This window comes from Aulonocara sp. 'chitande type north' Nkhata Bay, linkage group LG7 (assembly GCF_057382095.1).
Source record: "Aulonocara sp. 'chitande type north' Nkhata Bay isolate Kocher_YH1m ecotype deep benthic linkage group LG7, A_spYH_male_GT1.1, whole genome shotgun sequence".
Classification (NCBI taxonomy): domain Eukaryota; kingdom Metazoa; phylum Chordata; class Actinopteri; order Cichliformes; family Cichlidae; genus Aulonocara; species Aulonocara sp. 'chitande type north' Nkhata Bay.
The window spans coordinates 19,207,673-19,223,543 of record NC_141350.1 but is presented as its reverse complement, the minus strand read 5'-3'; the positions used below and the strand labels follow the sequence as shown (position 1 = coordinate 19,223,543).

The 15,871-nt window shown below is 39.8% G+C and overlaps 1 protein-coding gene across 3 annotated transcripts in view; it reads right to left on the bottom strand.

Annotated features, from left to right (window-relative positions):
• The window catches only part of kcnq1.2 (potassium voltage-gated channel, KQT-like subfamily, member 1.2), a 180,586-nt gene that overhangs the window by 156,531 nt on the left and 8,184 nt on the right, over positions 1 to 15,871 (bottom strand). For all 3 annotated transcript variants that reach the window (XM_086299264.1, XM_086299266.1, XM_086299265.1), the window contains one exon: positions 1,994 to 2,084. In XM_086299264.1, coding sequence (XP_086155390.1) covers positions 1,994 to 2,084 — 91 coding nt within the window. The remainder of the gene's footprint in view (positions 1 to 1,993; positions 2,085 to 15,871) is intronic.

The following is a 15,871-nucleotide window of genomic DNA, read 5'->3' as shown; positions in this document are numbered from 1 at the left end:
GATCGCTTCATCGTTGCGTCTCACATTGCACGAGAGGCTTATGTATATCAACACACACTCGTGGGCCCATCAGCTCAAACTGAAAATGCTTTCTCTGAGTTATTACATGCCATACATAAGTTTATTATATCAAATGGATTTTTTTATTTCTTCTAATTTGCAAACTATGCTCATGAATATTGAAATAACCATAACCACATGACAAAATGACACCATGTCAACGATTTACTCTTGAGTTTGTTCTTTCAGTCTACAAATAACATGTTGCCGTCAGTTGCATAATTGATGCCACTGCTCCCACAAGTGTCATTTAAAGTTTATATATTAGTTTACCAAACCTCTCATTAAATCTCAATTGCATTCTTTAGAAATGTCCTGAATATGTCATTTAGGCCATGACCCAGAGGGCCCTCTTTTTCTTTGACCATAAACTGGGGACGTCATGGAGGTTTTTGGTCAGGTGGGGGGAATTTGGAAGTGATGGTGCCCAATAATAGCTCATTAACATCACCGAGCGTGTACGTTCCCCTGTGCCTCCTGCTTAGCCTGGTCAGCTTTACTTTGGCAGCTGCTTTGAAGGCCAAATATCCTCAAGGACTAATGTCCCCTCTGCCATCCAGAATAAGCAGCTTGTGATTCACGGATGTTAGCTAACCTTGAACTTTCTAAGTATAGTTACTACGACCAGTACGTGCCACCGTGACACCAGTCGGAGCTTTGCCTCCACACCCGCCCTCAAACACACTGGCACGTGCACCCACATGCAAGCACACAGAAAACAGATAAGGCTTTATCTTATCTCAGTATTAGCACTGAGCCATTATACACTCATACAAATGCACAAACGCACAACCAGGTGCACAAACAAACAGGGTTTAAAAAAAAGATTTAAAAAATATAGATATATATTTTTCCTTTTTGATTGAAACAAAAAAAATTTAAGGTGAATGAAGGGAAGGACTGAGAGACAGGGAGACTCAGATTTAAAGAAAATCTGTCTCTTCTTGATAAAAATAAATGAATAACTGTGATAGTAAGTCTTCAAAGTTTATAGAACATAGTGTCCACTATGTTCTCTGACTGCAGCAGGACCCAGGAGGTGGTGCGTTGTGTATCTGTGAAGCCTTTGTATATGTGCAAACCGGGTGTGAGCATGCAGTAGCTGTGTGTGCGCCGATGTTCAGTGTGCTAGAAGGAGACAGATGATCCGGCCTCTTTGTAGAGTTTCCAAACAGAAGCAATAATTTTCGCTACCTGCTGTAATCCCCCGATTTATTGCATCACTTAGCAGCCTTAATAGCCTAATAAGCCACAAAAAAGGCAATCCACCAGCATGTATCAACAAATACAGTCTCTGTGGAGCCACATGATTCCACATAACAAGTGTCTTAACTGTAGGTTCAAAAGACACATGTTACTGCACGGGCTTTCAGATGAACGCCGTACAAGATGATGAGTGTGTTTCGTGGTATTTTCAATAAATGAAAGTGATTATTCTTTCTAAGTGCCGTAATAGCAGACTGAGCTATAAGATGGCGGTTAAAATCTCTCACAGCTACAATCTTATATCGCCATCATGTGGACAACTCAAGGTACTGCTTGTTTTACACCACTCGCCAGATATTATATATACAAACACTAGCTAAAGATAAAGAAAAGAAATGCAAGTTTATATTTTAAATATGTTTTATAGATCAACACTATAATGTATGTGTATACAAGAGGGTTAATGTAAGGTATGGATTTCTCCTCTGCAGTCACCTATGTGCTCGTGGGCTGGGTTCGGATCTGTTGCTAAGATATTTAACAGCCTGCAGCTCATTTATTATACAATTACAGACATGCTTTGCTGGTTTTTCTGATGAACCATTGCACAATCACAAAAATGATTTGGGTAATTACCATAACTGTTATTTTAGGGCTGTTGTGGCATAAGCCTTCCATTTGATGGTGAACACTGCTAAAGGTTTCGTTTAGGTGCATCACTACTCACCATCCAGAAGAGGGTACCCGTGGCAAAGTCTGCATATTGTTCTATCGTGGACAGCACACTGAAGATTAGACACACCAGGACCATGACGAAGCTGCAGAGAGAGACACAGCACATCCAGTCCATTACCACCACTCACTACATATCACTAAGCATCGTGTTACAATGCAGTAAAACAACACAGTGAATATATTAAGGCTTTGTATAACTCTGACCTGAATATATTTCTCCTCATTGCATTTCATTTTCTTCTAGTGCATTTCAAAAACACACGACTGAAGAACTTGGTCACATTTGGTGGCTGTGGCTCACAAGGAATGGGTAATCTAGCATTCAGCCAACCACTCTACCAACCAATCATGTGAGCGCTTGTGCAAACGTTAGATAAAGTGCTAAGGTACAGAAAAAGTGCTTGGACGAATGCGTGCGTGAGAATAAGGCTTGTAAAAAGTGCCATGATTGCTTAGTTAGATTACAAAAGCACTCTATAAGTACCAGTTCATTTTACCATTTGGTTGTACAGAAGTAAAATGCAAAGCATGCAAACATTTGATAGAATTACAAAGTAAAAATGTAGAAAATAACACATTTTTGAAGTTTTTATGAATAAAATATAAAAATGACAGCAGGATCTAAAACTATGACTAAAGGGGAACTGTAACACAGTCAGAAAAATGTTGAATATGCTTACATATATTGCCTTGACATCTATGGATTCATAGCAACAATCAATAAATACATTTTGTTACAAAACAAGTTGTACAGCACCCAGTTACTGTACAAAGTTTAAGGCACTTAAGGTGTTTTTCGTCACTCTGTTTAAATGAACAGCTGACAGGATGTTTCCACATTGCCTAGCAACTGTGAAACATTCCGACGAGACAGTCCATCTGTCCGTGTACATACATCGTCTACAAATACAGGCCTGTGAGCTGAACATCCACCAGGCACACGACTAAATGAGGACGAGAAAGGTGGATGGGGGTTAAAGTGACAGTGAAGGGAGAAAGCAAAAGAGTCAAACAGGGCGAGGAACGGTAGCGTCGCAACTCGTGATTAGCATTTCAATGAGCAATTCACCTGCAGATTTTTATCTTCGTCAGAAAAAAAGTAAACAGTTCCCTTCTTCAAATCGTCACAAAGCCCAAGTTGGCACATTCAATTTGGTTTATTTGACTGAGCAACATTTCAGTGACATTTTATGGATAATAAAAGTAAAAGAGCCACATAAAAGTCTGGATTTCTCCTCTAATCAGGTCAATATTATTTATACAGCTCATATCAAAAGTCATCTCAAGGTGCTTTACAATATGATGGAAAGACCTTACAATATTAGAATGAGAACTCAAACATGCACTTGGTAAAAGCAGAGAAGAAGTGGTCCCTTTTTAGCAGGAGATCTCTGGCTAAAGTAGGCTCAGCGAGAGGCAATCCATAGGCCACAGGAGTGAGGAGAGAGGGTAGCAGAGAGAGATGACAAAAAATGTAATGAATAAAAAGCAGAGGTAAGGGGAATGAATATGGAATACAATGAAACAAAACAAAAACAAAAAAAGTCTTGCTCATTAATGGAAAAATATTTTTCAATGAACCACTTGTTGTTTTTAACTCTTTAAAACACTACAAAGTAATAATGACCTCAAACACACCGCTCAAAGCCATTTGAATATGTTTTTTTTATTTTACACTACTACTAAAAGGCCCATCCATCCATTTTCTTCCGCATATCTGGGCCCAGGTTGCAGGGGCAGCAGTCCAAGCAGAGAAGCCCAAACCTCCCTCGCCCCAGCCACCTCCTCCAGCTTATCCGGGGGAACACCAAGGCGTTCCCAGGCTAGCCGAGAGATATAATCTCTAAGGGAGAGGCCAGCCACCCTTCGGAAGAAGCTCATTTCCCCCGCTTGTATTCGCGATCTCGTTCTTTCGGTCACTACCCACAGCTCGTGGCCATAGGTGAGGGTAGGGGCGTAGGTCGACCGGTAAATTGAGAGCTTCGCTTTTACACTCAGCTCTCTCTTCACCACGACAGACCGGTACAGCGTCCGCATCACTGCAGCTGCACCAATCCGTCTGGTGATCTCCGGCTCCCTTCTCCCATCACTCGTGAACAAGACTCCGAGATACTTCAACTCCTCCACTTGGGGCAGGGTCTCGTCTTTACTAAATTTATAGTTACTAAAAATTTCCTCCTTTAACCTCCTCACCCATTTATTTACATATTAATTTATTACATTCAGAAAATTCTTTTTGCATTTTCTTTACTGAACCTCCAGCACCGAAAGTGTGGCTGGTTGTTTGAATTTTTACCAGCCAGAAATAATCCTTGATACATATAAGAGCTTTTCCATTACACTCTATTAATGTTTATCATAAAATTCACTTAAAAACACACACTTCTAAGCGGTGTGTGGTTGCATTAAGATTTTGTGCACCACAATCTGGATTACACGCCATATGCTGGAAGGGTTATTTTAATCATCTAAATGCACCATATATACAGCAGTACATAGTATAAGGCAGTATATACTTTACTAAGGTCCCTATACTGCAAATCTATTTTTTCTTCCCCCATCTGAGCAAAAATCCTCCCTCATGCGAGCCACACCTTGTGACATTGTTTTGAAGGTGTTCTCTTCTTCAAAGATCGCGCTCAACACTTGACACATTATGACACATCTTAGAATTACATTAATGTAAAGGGTGATGAAGGGGCAACTCGTAAACGAGGATTCCCCGTTACACTTAGACCACAAGCCAGATGGGACAGTTTACTCTCTGGGGATTACTGCTCACCACACACACACACACACACACACACACACACACACACACAAGCATTTCTTCCTTCCTCTTACTTTTCTTAAAAGGATGCCAGCGTGGGGCAATAGATGACATCGGATTTTCTACAGTGCTATCTGCTTGGATGCCTGCATCAGAAAGTCACATGTTGTGCCATGGTTAGGTTTGACTTTATTGTAACTCTAACTGAAAACTAAGCTTTCAGCCAATCCTTCCTGGAACTTTTCAGGACAATAGAGATTTTAGTCTGACCAGCGATAAGAAAGATGGAAGAACTGTATGAAGGGAGGAATGGTTAAAGAAAAGTAGTCTAATCCTGGAGATGTTACTGTGAAGGACCATTTCTGTGGTCCGGATACTGAACATCACTTGCTTGACTATAGCATGCATGCTAACCCAGCACTGTATGTATGCTTTTATGGTTATTACTGGTGATTTGAACCACATTACACTAGACAGACTATATAAACGGTTCCACCAGAGAAAGCAGTACTAGACCCACTGTATGCTAACACTGCTAATGTACAAAGTGCAACTGCCACCTCTCACCCTTCAGCAAGTCTCATCCAACTCTAGTCCTGTTGACACCAAAATGCGTTCCTCTTGTTCAACGTCCACCCTGTACCCACAGACTGAGCTGTTAGGACTCGTTCAAGTTAGCTATGGAGGCACCACAGGACTGCTTTGACTCTACAGCCTGGATTGTTTTTTATGAACTACATGGAGAGGACACAGTCTGATGGCCTGTTATCACAGAACAACCAAGTCCTGTGGATACATCACAATACTGACCATGACTGTATGTTGGGTTTTGAAAAACAAGCCCTGGTTCACAAGTGACTTGAAACACTTCTCAATAAAAAGAACTAAGCCTTGAGCGTGAAGCTTAAGAAATAGAAGGCCTCTTACAGGAAGATGCTAAAGGCTACACTGGAGGAGAACAGCATGAGAGATGTTTGGAGTAGTATGAGGAAAACCACTGGGTTTTAAAAGACAGACAAACAACCAGTGGGCAGCCTTGAGAGATTACATGAGGTCAACTATTTCTTCAGCAGTTTTAGTTCACAGACCTCTGCCACCACCATACACCCCTTGTTTCCACACAACTCCAATAATCTTCAGACCTAACTACACCTCACCAACTCCAGTGGACAGGAGACACCTGGAGAAACTATGAAAGTACAAGGCTGCCAGCCCTGATGACATCAGACCTAAAGTTCTGAGGACCTGTGTAAGCCAGCTGTCTGTGAGAAGATGTTGTAAGAAAACATCCTGCTGGCTCATGTATCAAAGAAGCTGACACTTTCCAAATTCAAGGTGCTGGATAGGTTAGTCTTGGCCCACCTGAGACCGCAGGTGAAAACATCTATTGACTCTCCGCAGTTCGCAACCAAATCTGGTAGCATATGACACAATCACTCTACACAGCGGATTTGAAATACAATCTTATTTTGAAATAAAATCTTACCACATGCAAAAATATTCTGATGATACTGCTATAGTGGCATGCAACAGGAGTGGACAGCAGCAGAAATACAGAAGTCTCATTGAGGCTTTAGGGAAGTGGCGTAGTAGGAGTTGCCTCCACCTCAAGACCTGACAACCAAAGATCTATCGATCGATCCATCACCTAGGCAACAAAAGACCAACTCAGAGGCTGTATACAAAATATAAGCAGGCTCAACTTCCTGTGAAGTCACCAGGGCACATACAAGAAAGTTTTCTCTTTAACTAACATTTTACTGCCATTTAAAACTGCATTTTTCTTTGCTGGTTTTATTTATCTAATATTTCTATTATTATTATTATTATAAAATTATTTCCTAAATATGGGATTAAATTATTATGTTACTTTACGTTAACTATTCAAATTCAGTGGGTGCATTTTACACTAAATTAAACTGTGACATCAGATAGATAGGCCGGTAGATCGATTTAAGTTATTACCAAATGAGATAATTAAAGACCACGCATACAAGGCAAATAAGGTAAACCCCTGTTTACTATACTATATTTTAGTAGCTATTTGATCTATGCTGTGCAGTAAGTGGTCACAGGAAACAACTGTTCGTGTCATGCTGTTCCCAGGGATCCAAACAGTAGTAATGCCAGACTTTTGGGAAAGCAAAGATCAGACAGAGATACAGGTTAAGAAGAGAGCAGGTGAAGCCAAATGTCCGTTTCCTGTTTGTTGAGAACGGATCATATTATTAGGATGAGCATAAATATGATACTGTCAGGATGTTGATGTAATAGTCATGTAGGTCATTGACGAGGCCATGTAATCCATGTTTTCCTTTAGCGCATTAGATTATATTTGGTTTGCTTTGTAGGGATAACAGTGCAATGTAATATCACTGTGTGTGTGTGTGTGTGTATATATATATATATATATATATATATATATATACACACACACACTGTATCAGTGGTGGTAACATCCAGCATATGGCTGCAGTCATATCTAATCAATGCAGATTATTTAAACAGAAAGGAAAACTCAAAAATCATATAAGTAAAATCGTTATATTTTCCAGCATTCCACTGCTTAAAATAAATCAAAATGTGTTTTTAAATGATCAAGAGTTTTGTAATTGATCACAAAAAACACAGAGCCTAACAAATTTTATTTCTTATGATATATTTACTACACATGCAAGTCTAAAAAAATAAACAAAAATATTAGGACAATATCAGATTGTGTGAGCACAAATGTTTGATGATATACTAAGTAGTCTGCAGTGTGTCCAGTGTCTTACGTTAATGTGCTTTGACCATGACTACAGCCAGATAGTGATTTTCCTCATGTCACATTTCATTGTTTTCTGCAGTAACCCACCCACAGAGGTGTTTGCAGGACAGGACTCGGTCACTCATACCCAGCCAACCTTATTTAGGCGGGCCAAAAACCCTGGGATCTGATTAAAACAAAACAGCTGGGGCTTTAGTGATTTAGCATTATTGACAGCAGATCCATCCAGCTTCTCTAAAATAAGTACAGCATAAAGCCAGGCCAAACCCTCTGCTCAATCAGCATCAAACCTACGGCAGTATAAGCTCAGGAAGCATCACCTAAACACTGATAACGAATGAGAACAGAACATCTTCACGTCTATGAAATAATGTGAGCACAGAAACACACTTTACACTGTAAACAGACAAAAAGTACGGCCTACTAAGTTATGTCTAAAAACCCTTTGAGTGGGAAATTTGCTTGTAAATCACTGCAGGTTATTCAGTTTCCTTTGTTCAACCATCAGGTTCATCACCACAGTTCAGCACGTCCAGTTTAAGTTGACAGGTGGCAGAAAGCTTGTTCAGTATTACATAATGATGATTATCATGCAAATACTGGTGTTTGTGAAGCACAAATGGTTAAAATTACTGGCTGATGTGAAGCCAACTGAGTATAAAACTATCCCCAGTTCTGTGCCGACCAAAATCTAACCTACGTCTAAACATTTGCATTTCTTCTGAGTGTCCATGCAAAAGGAAAAGCCAGCTTAATCAACAAGCCAAATATTAGCCTTGTATTTGCTTAAGTTGAGCTGCATTTGGTTTGTGTCTCTTCTCTGCTAGGAAGCAATGGCCAGTTCAAGTGTCTATCTATTACAGTCTTGAACCCTACAAAACTGCAACTAAAAAAAAAAAAAAAATCTAAGACACGAGTACATAAAAAAAGCTCTCTATAGTGCAGGAGATAAATGCAGTAATGAGGACTACCTGCCTAGATTTGTTTTGTGCCACACTTGGGTCATCAGCTGGGACCCTTTTCAATAACAGGTGTTTTGTTACGTTGAATAATTACACCAAACCAGAACTACCTCCCAACCCCCTTTATCTGCAGCCACACACTCGCTACTGCCCTCACAATCAAAAAACTAAGCAGGAGTTTTGTGTGGCCAACAACTCTTTGAAACCTAAAAGGGCTCTCTTTGCTACTCATCAAAGCAGCTTATCTCCGCCATCAAACACATCACCAAACATAAGTTCAAAACAGCCAGGCTTCACACAGACATTAATATGCTAATCAAAGCGACTCAGGTAACGTTTTTATTCTAACTAGCATGTTCTTTCATAACTCTACAGGGCCACGAGTAGCACAAAAAACAAACAAACAAAAGCACAAAGGAAATACAATTTCATAATCAGGACAAAGATTAGATGTTTACATGCAAAGCTGATAATGGCAATCCAAAAACACTTTTCAACAAACAACAAACAATACCTGAAGTGATTATAACTAAGCCTTTTAGACATCGACTCACTCTGAGAGGACTAACTAGAGTCAGCCATGTTTTTCTTTAGGCTGCTCCATGCACCAACAGGAAGCCAGAGATCTGAGGCTTGTATTACGGAGCACGATGGGGACTTGGTGGTAACTTAAAGTTTAGCCCTCGGTTTTCAGTATCTTCAGGCTGTGTTTGGTTTTCTCCAAACGTGGTGCTGTGCATTAAAGACCAGACATCTCAACTTTGGTCTCGTGTGTTCCAGAAGTTTTGTGGTTTATTCACATCCATCTTTGCAAACCTAAGCCATGCTGCCATGTCTTCTCCGAGAGAAAAAAGGCTTTCTCCTGGCAACCCTTCCAAACAAGCTCCAAGTTCAAGTTTTTCTCCTTGCACTGTCATGAACTTTAACATTTAACATGCTAACTGAGACATGCAGAGTGAGACGTTGCTCTTGTTGTTTTTAAAAGTGGTCATACTTTCTGATGATCAGTTAATCAAGTGCATTTGATTAGCAGCACCTGGTAAACTCTTACCCTGGCAACCAACTTACCCACTTAATCCTGTCATATTTAGTTTTCCACACACAAGGCTTCTGTATTTTGCTTAGTTTTTGTAAAATAAAAAATGACATGGTGTAATATGTCATCTACTTGTTAATCCAAGGTTGCATGTACCTCATTTTAAGAACTGATGAGGACCAGAAACGTTAGAATTAAAAGAGAAACGCCCTCTTTTTTACAATGACACCCTGAGTAAAAGTTCAAACAAGAGATCAATTTGTAAAAACTGATATTTAAACAGGTAGTTTAGGTTATACTCTAATTTTGTTTGCTGTAATGTTTTAAACTCCCAAATAAGTTTCCAAATGTAAACACTAATTATGCTGTTATGATCATTATGAATGATTGGCAAACTTATGAAAATGTAACCCAATTTCCAGACTAAAGTTTCTCTTTAAATGTCCATATTTCCTAAATCCATGAACTAGGGCTGAACGATATATCGCATTTGCGATAATATCGTGACATGATCAAGTGCAATTTTCTAACCGCAAAGGCTGCGATTATACTCTGGACATGTCCAAATTCATGGGCTGCATCCTCCTGAGGCCGCATTTGTAGACCGATTACGTCACAGCGACGTGCCGAAGGCTGTCCAAATTACTACCATATCCCAGAATTCATAGCGCGGCCCAGCCAAACTCCAGTTTCCAGCAATGGCGGCCGCTACTAAGTTTTAAAATTACTCATACTAATCTTTCTGGGTCACAAAATAAACTTTTAACATATTTTCAGGCGAGAAAGTAGTTGTGTAAACATCAAATATCTGCTCGGTTTATCAAGATATCCCATATTTGCAAAAGTGCTTCGACGTTTTCAGAGGCGTCTGCTACCCACCAGCTCGACAGCTAGCCGGGACCTCGAGGGTTACTGATGCGGCCGAGAGCGGCACAACTCCCGGCACATCATTTTCAGATCACCGCGGAGTTTCGCTGCTCGGGTTAAACGTAATATATAAGTCACTTAGACAACCTAAAAATGTTATTGTTGGGTTTTTTTCAGTGTTTTGTTTGTTCGTGAGTAAATCGGTTTGGCTGAGATTAAAGTTATTAGATTAGATAAAATAAAACTTTATTAATCCCCCGGGTGGGTTCCTCCTTGGTTTTCACACAGCTGACTAAACGTCAAACAGAAAACTTATTAAACAGAAGTATGAGACAGTCGAGAATTTACACCAGTGTCTGGTTATATTTTAGATAGCAAGAAGCAGACGGCCGAGTTTATTAAACTCCACCGAGACAGCGGTGACGCTAATCAGAACTAGCCTTCTGATTCAGAAGGCTAGACTGTCCAATTTCACGCCTTTAAACTTTAAAGGCGTGTTTGTGTGTGTGTTTATACAATTGCTATTATGTTTGCACTTTATGTGTAATGTTACTGACTGCAGAGATCAGTAAGATGTGTGTATTTTTTATTTATTAGTTTTATTTATTTAATATTATTTTTTAATTTAATGACTGTCTAGTAGTTCACAGATGTCGAAAAACTGAGTGTGGTAAAGCCACTGATTTTTTTTATGTATATTTCTGCAATCTGCACATTGTACTGACTTTCATTTTAATGTTTACACCAGGGTTCCTTGTCAGCACTTTATGCTCAGATGTTTGTAAGCTAAAAATAAACTATTGTGTATGTTCAAATATACTGTTGTGATTGAAGAAGTTAAATAAAAATGTCAGTCATCAATTCATGCATCACCTCATGTCATCATAACAGAGGTCTGTCTTCCAGGAAAGAACAGTTTAAAATTAATGTAATATAGTATTGGCCATACTATATGATGTATTGCTTGTCTTTGTTTAATAATACAGAAGACAAAGACCTTAAAAAATAATCGCATATCACATCGCAATCGCAATATTGGGGCAAAAAATCGCAATTAGATTATTTTCCATAATCGTTCAGCCCTACCATGAACCAATCAGGTGTCCACCTATAACATGGGCTCAAGAGTCAATATTGAAGTGAAAATGCAGGGGACAGCCTAAACTACACAGTGGACTATTTAACCTAAAAAGGCAGAAGAATACAGGTGAAATCAGTAAGAGCGAGGATGGCGATCACACAGGAGGAAAAACTAAAAAGGAAAAGGAAACACAACAGAAAGCTGGCTTTCACAGTAAAACAGGAAATAACCAAAAGACAAACACTAAACTCAGAAACAAGAAGAGTGAAACTACAAATGATAACAAAGACGGAAAAAGACACTGACAGAAATACAACACAGCATTTTGACTTGGTTGTTTTGTATTTTATCCGAGGTTGTATTTAGATTGTTTCAAGGTGTCCTGATGTCCAGATTATTTTTACTACGTCACATTAAATAAACTCTTAGAATTGATAGAGACTCTGCTTTCTTCTTAGCTTCACTGTAGGTGCTTTTTAATGCTTTTTTAGCATCTAAGGTCTACATTTGCCTGTAACCACAGTCTCAGACCAACATCACATCTGTGAATTTAGTGAAAAAACAAAAAACAAAACAACTTAGAGCTAAACAAACATAAATTGCCCTTACCATTCTGCTAGAGAGCAGGGTCAGAGAGCCCTCCAAAACCCTCTTTATTAACCCACGTGCCCTCCCCTTCCCATCCATGAAAGAGCTTAAGGTGGATTACACCACATCAGCCACCGGCCATAAACACGGATATTCTATCCTGGCTTAGTTATCATTTTGTCCATCAAATACTTGGAAAATAGAGAAGAAAAATCTCCTCATAGGCTGGAGCACAAGATCAATCATAGAGAAATAGTTAAGAGAAATAGTTCACATGGCCATGTCATTCATAACCAGTATCATGCACCAGTATACAGTTCAACATTGAGACTTCCTCACTTCTTTTTCACATTTATGCTGCTTATGCTAAACAGATTTTTATGTATTTTTTCTCTTATCTAAACTCACTATTTTATGGCAACAAAGCCAAATTTTTTTGTTTATCAAAAAGGGAAAAAATACGTTTATTATTCAGACACAGACACATTTAGCTCAGGTTAGTCAGAAGTGCAGGCAGTGAACAGGAAAACCAGGTAAGTGGGAGGGGGACTTGTTACACTGTAACACCTACCAACAGACACACTTCAATTCACAAACATTTCTAGAAAACGGCTCCTGAAATTGGCTGACAGCCGACAGATGCCATCCAGGTTAACTGAGCTCGAGAGACTGCCAAACCAATGGCCGAAAATACCCAAATCCACGGACGCAATGCTTGTTGCCCCGTGCAAACAAAACTCAGGTATATTCACCGCAAAAAGTGCCTTAAGTCACGAGATAAAAGCTCTGAATAAACTCCCCAGATATTTTATTAGGTATACTTTTTTACTGTTGACTTGGATCCTGACATCCAAATGCCTTAGCAGAAACTGACCTGGAGCTTCTCCTCTGACCTCTGACCTCTGACATCAACAAGGCAGACCAATCCAACCTGGCCCTATGCAACCTGTCCCCTAATGGGTGCCTTTTCTATTGTGTGCCGTTTGCTTTTTTTGTATATATCCCTCCTGTTTGTACATAATTCTTCTGCCTGTATATATTTCTTGCATTTGTTGTTTATTCCTGCTGTCTTTCTATTTATATTTTATTCCCGCACATTGATATGGACCACCCACAATTTGGTTGTACATGTACAATAAAAAGAAAGGGCTATTCTATTCTATTCTATTCTATTCTAAGAGCCACCATGTTCAGAGTCACTTTGATCGCCTTTCTTCCCCATTCTGTTACTAGGTTTAAACTTCAGCAGCTCATCTCCATCATGTCTACGTGCCTTCATGCACTGATATGTCTTACATGTGGAACTTTAGATATTAACTGTAGATAAATTAAGGAAAAACGTAACTGAACCTTACATAATGTACATTTAGCATCAGAAGCACCCAAAGTCAAATCCTTAGCTTCTACACCCATGTCAATTGCAAATGTACACACCCAACAATATATTTACTACAAAACACTGTAACAATGTAACTACTAAACAAGCCACAGACAAAGACAAACATCTAGGTTTCTAGAACCGTGTGTCATTCCCGCTGAATTAGCCGGATCAGGATGTTAAAATGCTGGGTGATCAATCTGTCATGAGGAGGATAATGTATTAAATAATAATAATTTTAAATTATATAATTATTTTCCATGTAAGTAGTTATTGCAGTTAGTAAACAATACTGACTGTTAAAAATAAGCCTATGGATATGTTATTTAAAAAATATCACTAAACTATTAAAAATCGCATCACTTGATGAGCGAAACATGCCCCTAAAGAATTCCCTGAATACACTGGTGTTTTACAGTAAAATGGACATGAGACATACAGTTCACTCCAGTCTAGCAGTAATCTCTCGTAAGCAGATACAAGAGTTCTCCGCTCTGCCTGCATAGATAGAGGAGAATGCCTGGAAGCTGAGGATTCACTATAGCCATTTCAATAATCTGTCCAGATATAAAAACACACAACAAAAACCAGTATTTAAGACAACATCTGGCCCAGTGCTTTTTTCAAGAGGATAAACAGCTGCAATTCTTCCTCCACTGCAAACTGGTTGGGTTTCGTAAAGCTATTTTTAATCATACGCCAACATTTTTAACACACACATAGGTAGTTAAAAATAAAATGTGGCTTGGATAATAAGTTGATGTCATTTATTTTATAAGTTCAACTTTTTTTTGTCCAGGTATGTTTGAAAGAAACTGATGGATAAACTCGACTGATAAAGGGACCAAGAGGTATCCAGCTTGGAGTCCGAGAAGGGCATTTAGAAATCATGTGGATATACAGTGGGGCAAAAAAGTATTTAGTCAGCCACCGATTGTGCAAGTTCCCCCACTTAAAATGATGACAGAGGTCAGTAATTTGCACCAGAGGTACACTGCAACTGTGAGAGACAGAATGTGAAAAGAAAATCCATGAATTCACATGGTAGGATTTGTAAAGAATTTATTCGTAAATTAGGGTGGAAAAAAAGTATTTGGTCACCTCAAACAAGGAAAATCTCTGGCTCTCACAGACCTGTAACGTCTTCTGTAAGAAGCTTTTCTGTCCCCCACTCGTTACCTGTATGAATGGCACCTGTTTGAACTCATCATCTGTATAAAAGACACCTGTCCACAGCCTCAAACAGTCAGACTCCAAACTCCGCCATGGCCAAGACCAAAGAGCTTTCGAAGGACACCAGGAAAAGTATTGTAGAGCTGCACCAGACTGGGAAGAGTGAATCTACAATAGGCAAGCAGCTTGGTGTGAAAAAATCAACTGTGGGAGCAATCATCAGAAAATGGAAGACATACAAGACCACTGATAATCTCCCTCGATCTGGGGCTCCACGCAAGATCTCATCCCGTGGGGTCAAAATGATCATGAGAACGGTGAGCAAAGATCCCAGAACCACACGGGGGGACCTGGTGAATGACCTGCAGAGAGCTGGGACCAAAGTAACAAAGGTCACCATCAGTAACACACTACAACGGCAGGGAATCAAATCCCGCACTGCCAGACGTGTTCCGCTGCTGAAGCCAGTGCATGTCCAGGCCCGTCTGAAGTTTGCCAGAGAGCACATGGATGATACAGCAGAGGATTGGGAGAATGTCATGTGGTCAGATGAAACCAAAGTAGAACTTTTTGGTATAAACTCAACTCGTCGTGTTTGGAGGAAGAAGAATACTGAGTTGCATCCCAAGAACACCATACCTACTGTGAAGCATGGGGGTGGAAACATCATGCTATGGGGCTGTTTTTCTGCCAAGGGGACAGGACGACTGATCCGTGTTAAGGACAGAATGAATGGGGCCATGTATCGTGAGATTTTGAGCCAAAACCTCCTTCCATCAGTGAGAACTTTGAAGATGAAACGAGCCTGGGTCTTCCAACATGACAATGATCCAAAACACACCGCCCGGGCAACAAAGGAGTGGCTCCGTAAGAAGCATTTGAAAGTCCTGGAGTGGCCTAGCCAGTCTCCAGACCTCAACCCCATAGAAAATCTGTGGCGGGAGTTGAAAGTCCGTGTTGCTCGGCGACAGCCCCAAAACATCACTGCTCTCGAGAAGATCTGCATGGAGGAATGGGCCAAAATACCAGCTACTGTGTGTGCAAACCTGGTAAAGACCTATAGTAAACGTTTGACCTCTGTTATTGCCAACAAAGGTTATGTTACAAAGTATTGAGTTGTATTTTTGTTATTGACCAAATACTTATTTTCCACCCTGATTTACGAATAAATTCTTTACAAATCCTACCATGTGGATTCATGGATTTTTTTTTCACATTCTGTCTCTCACAGTTGCAGTGTACCTC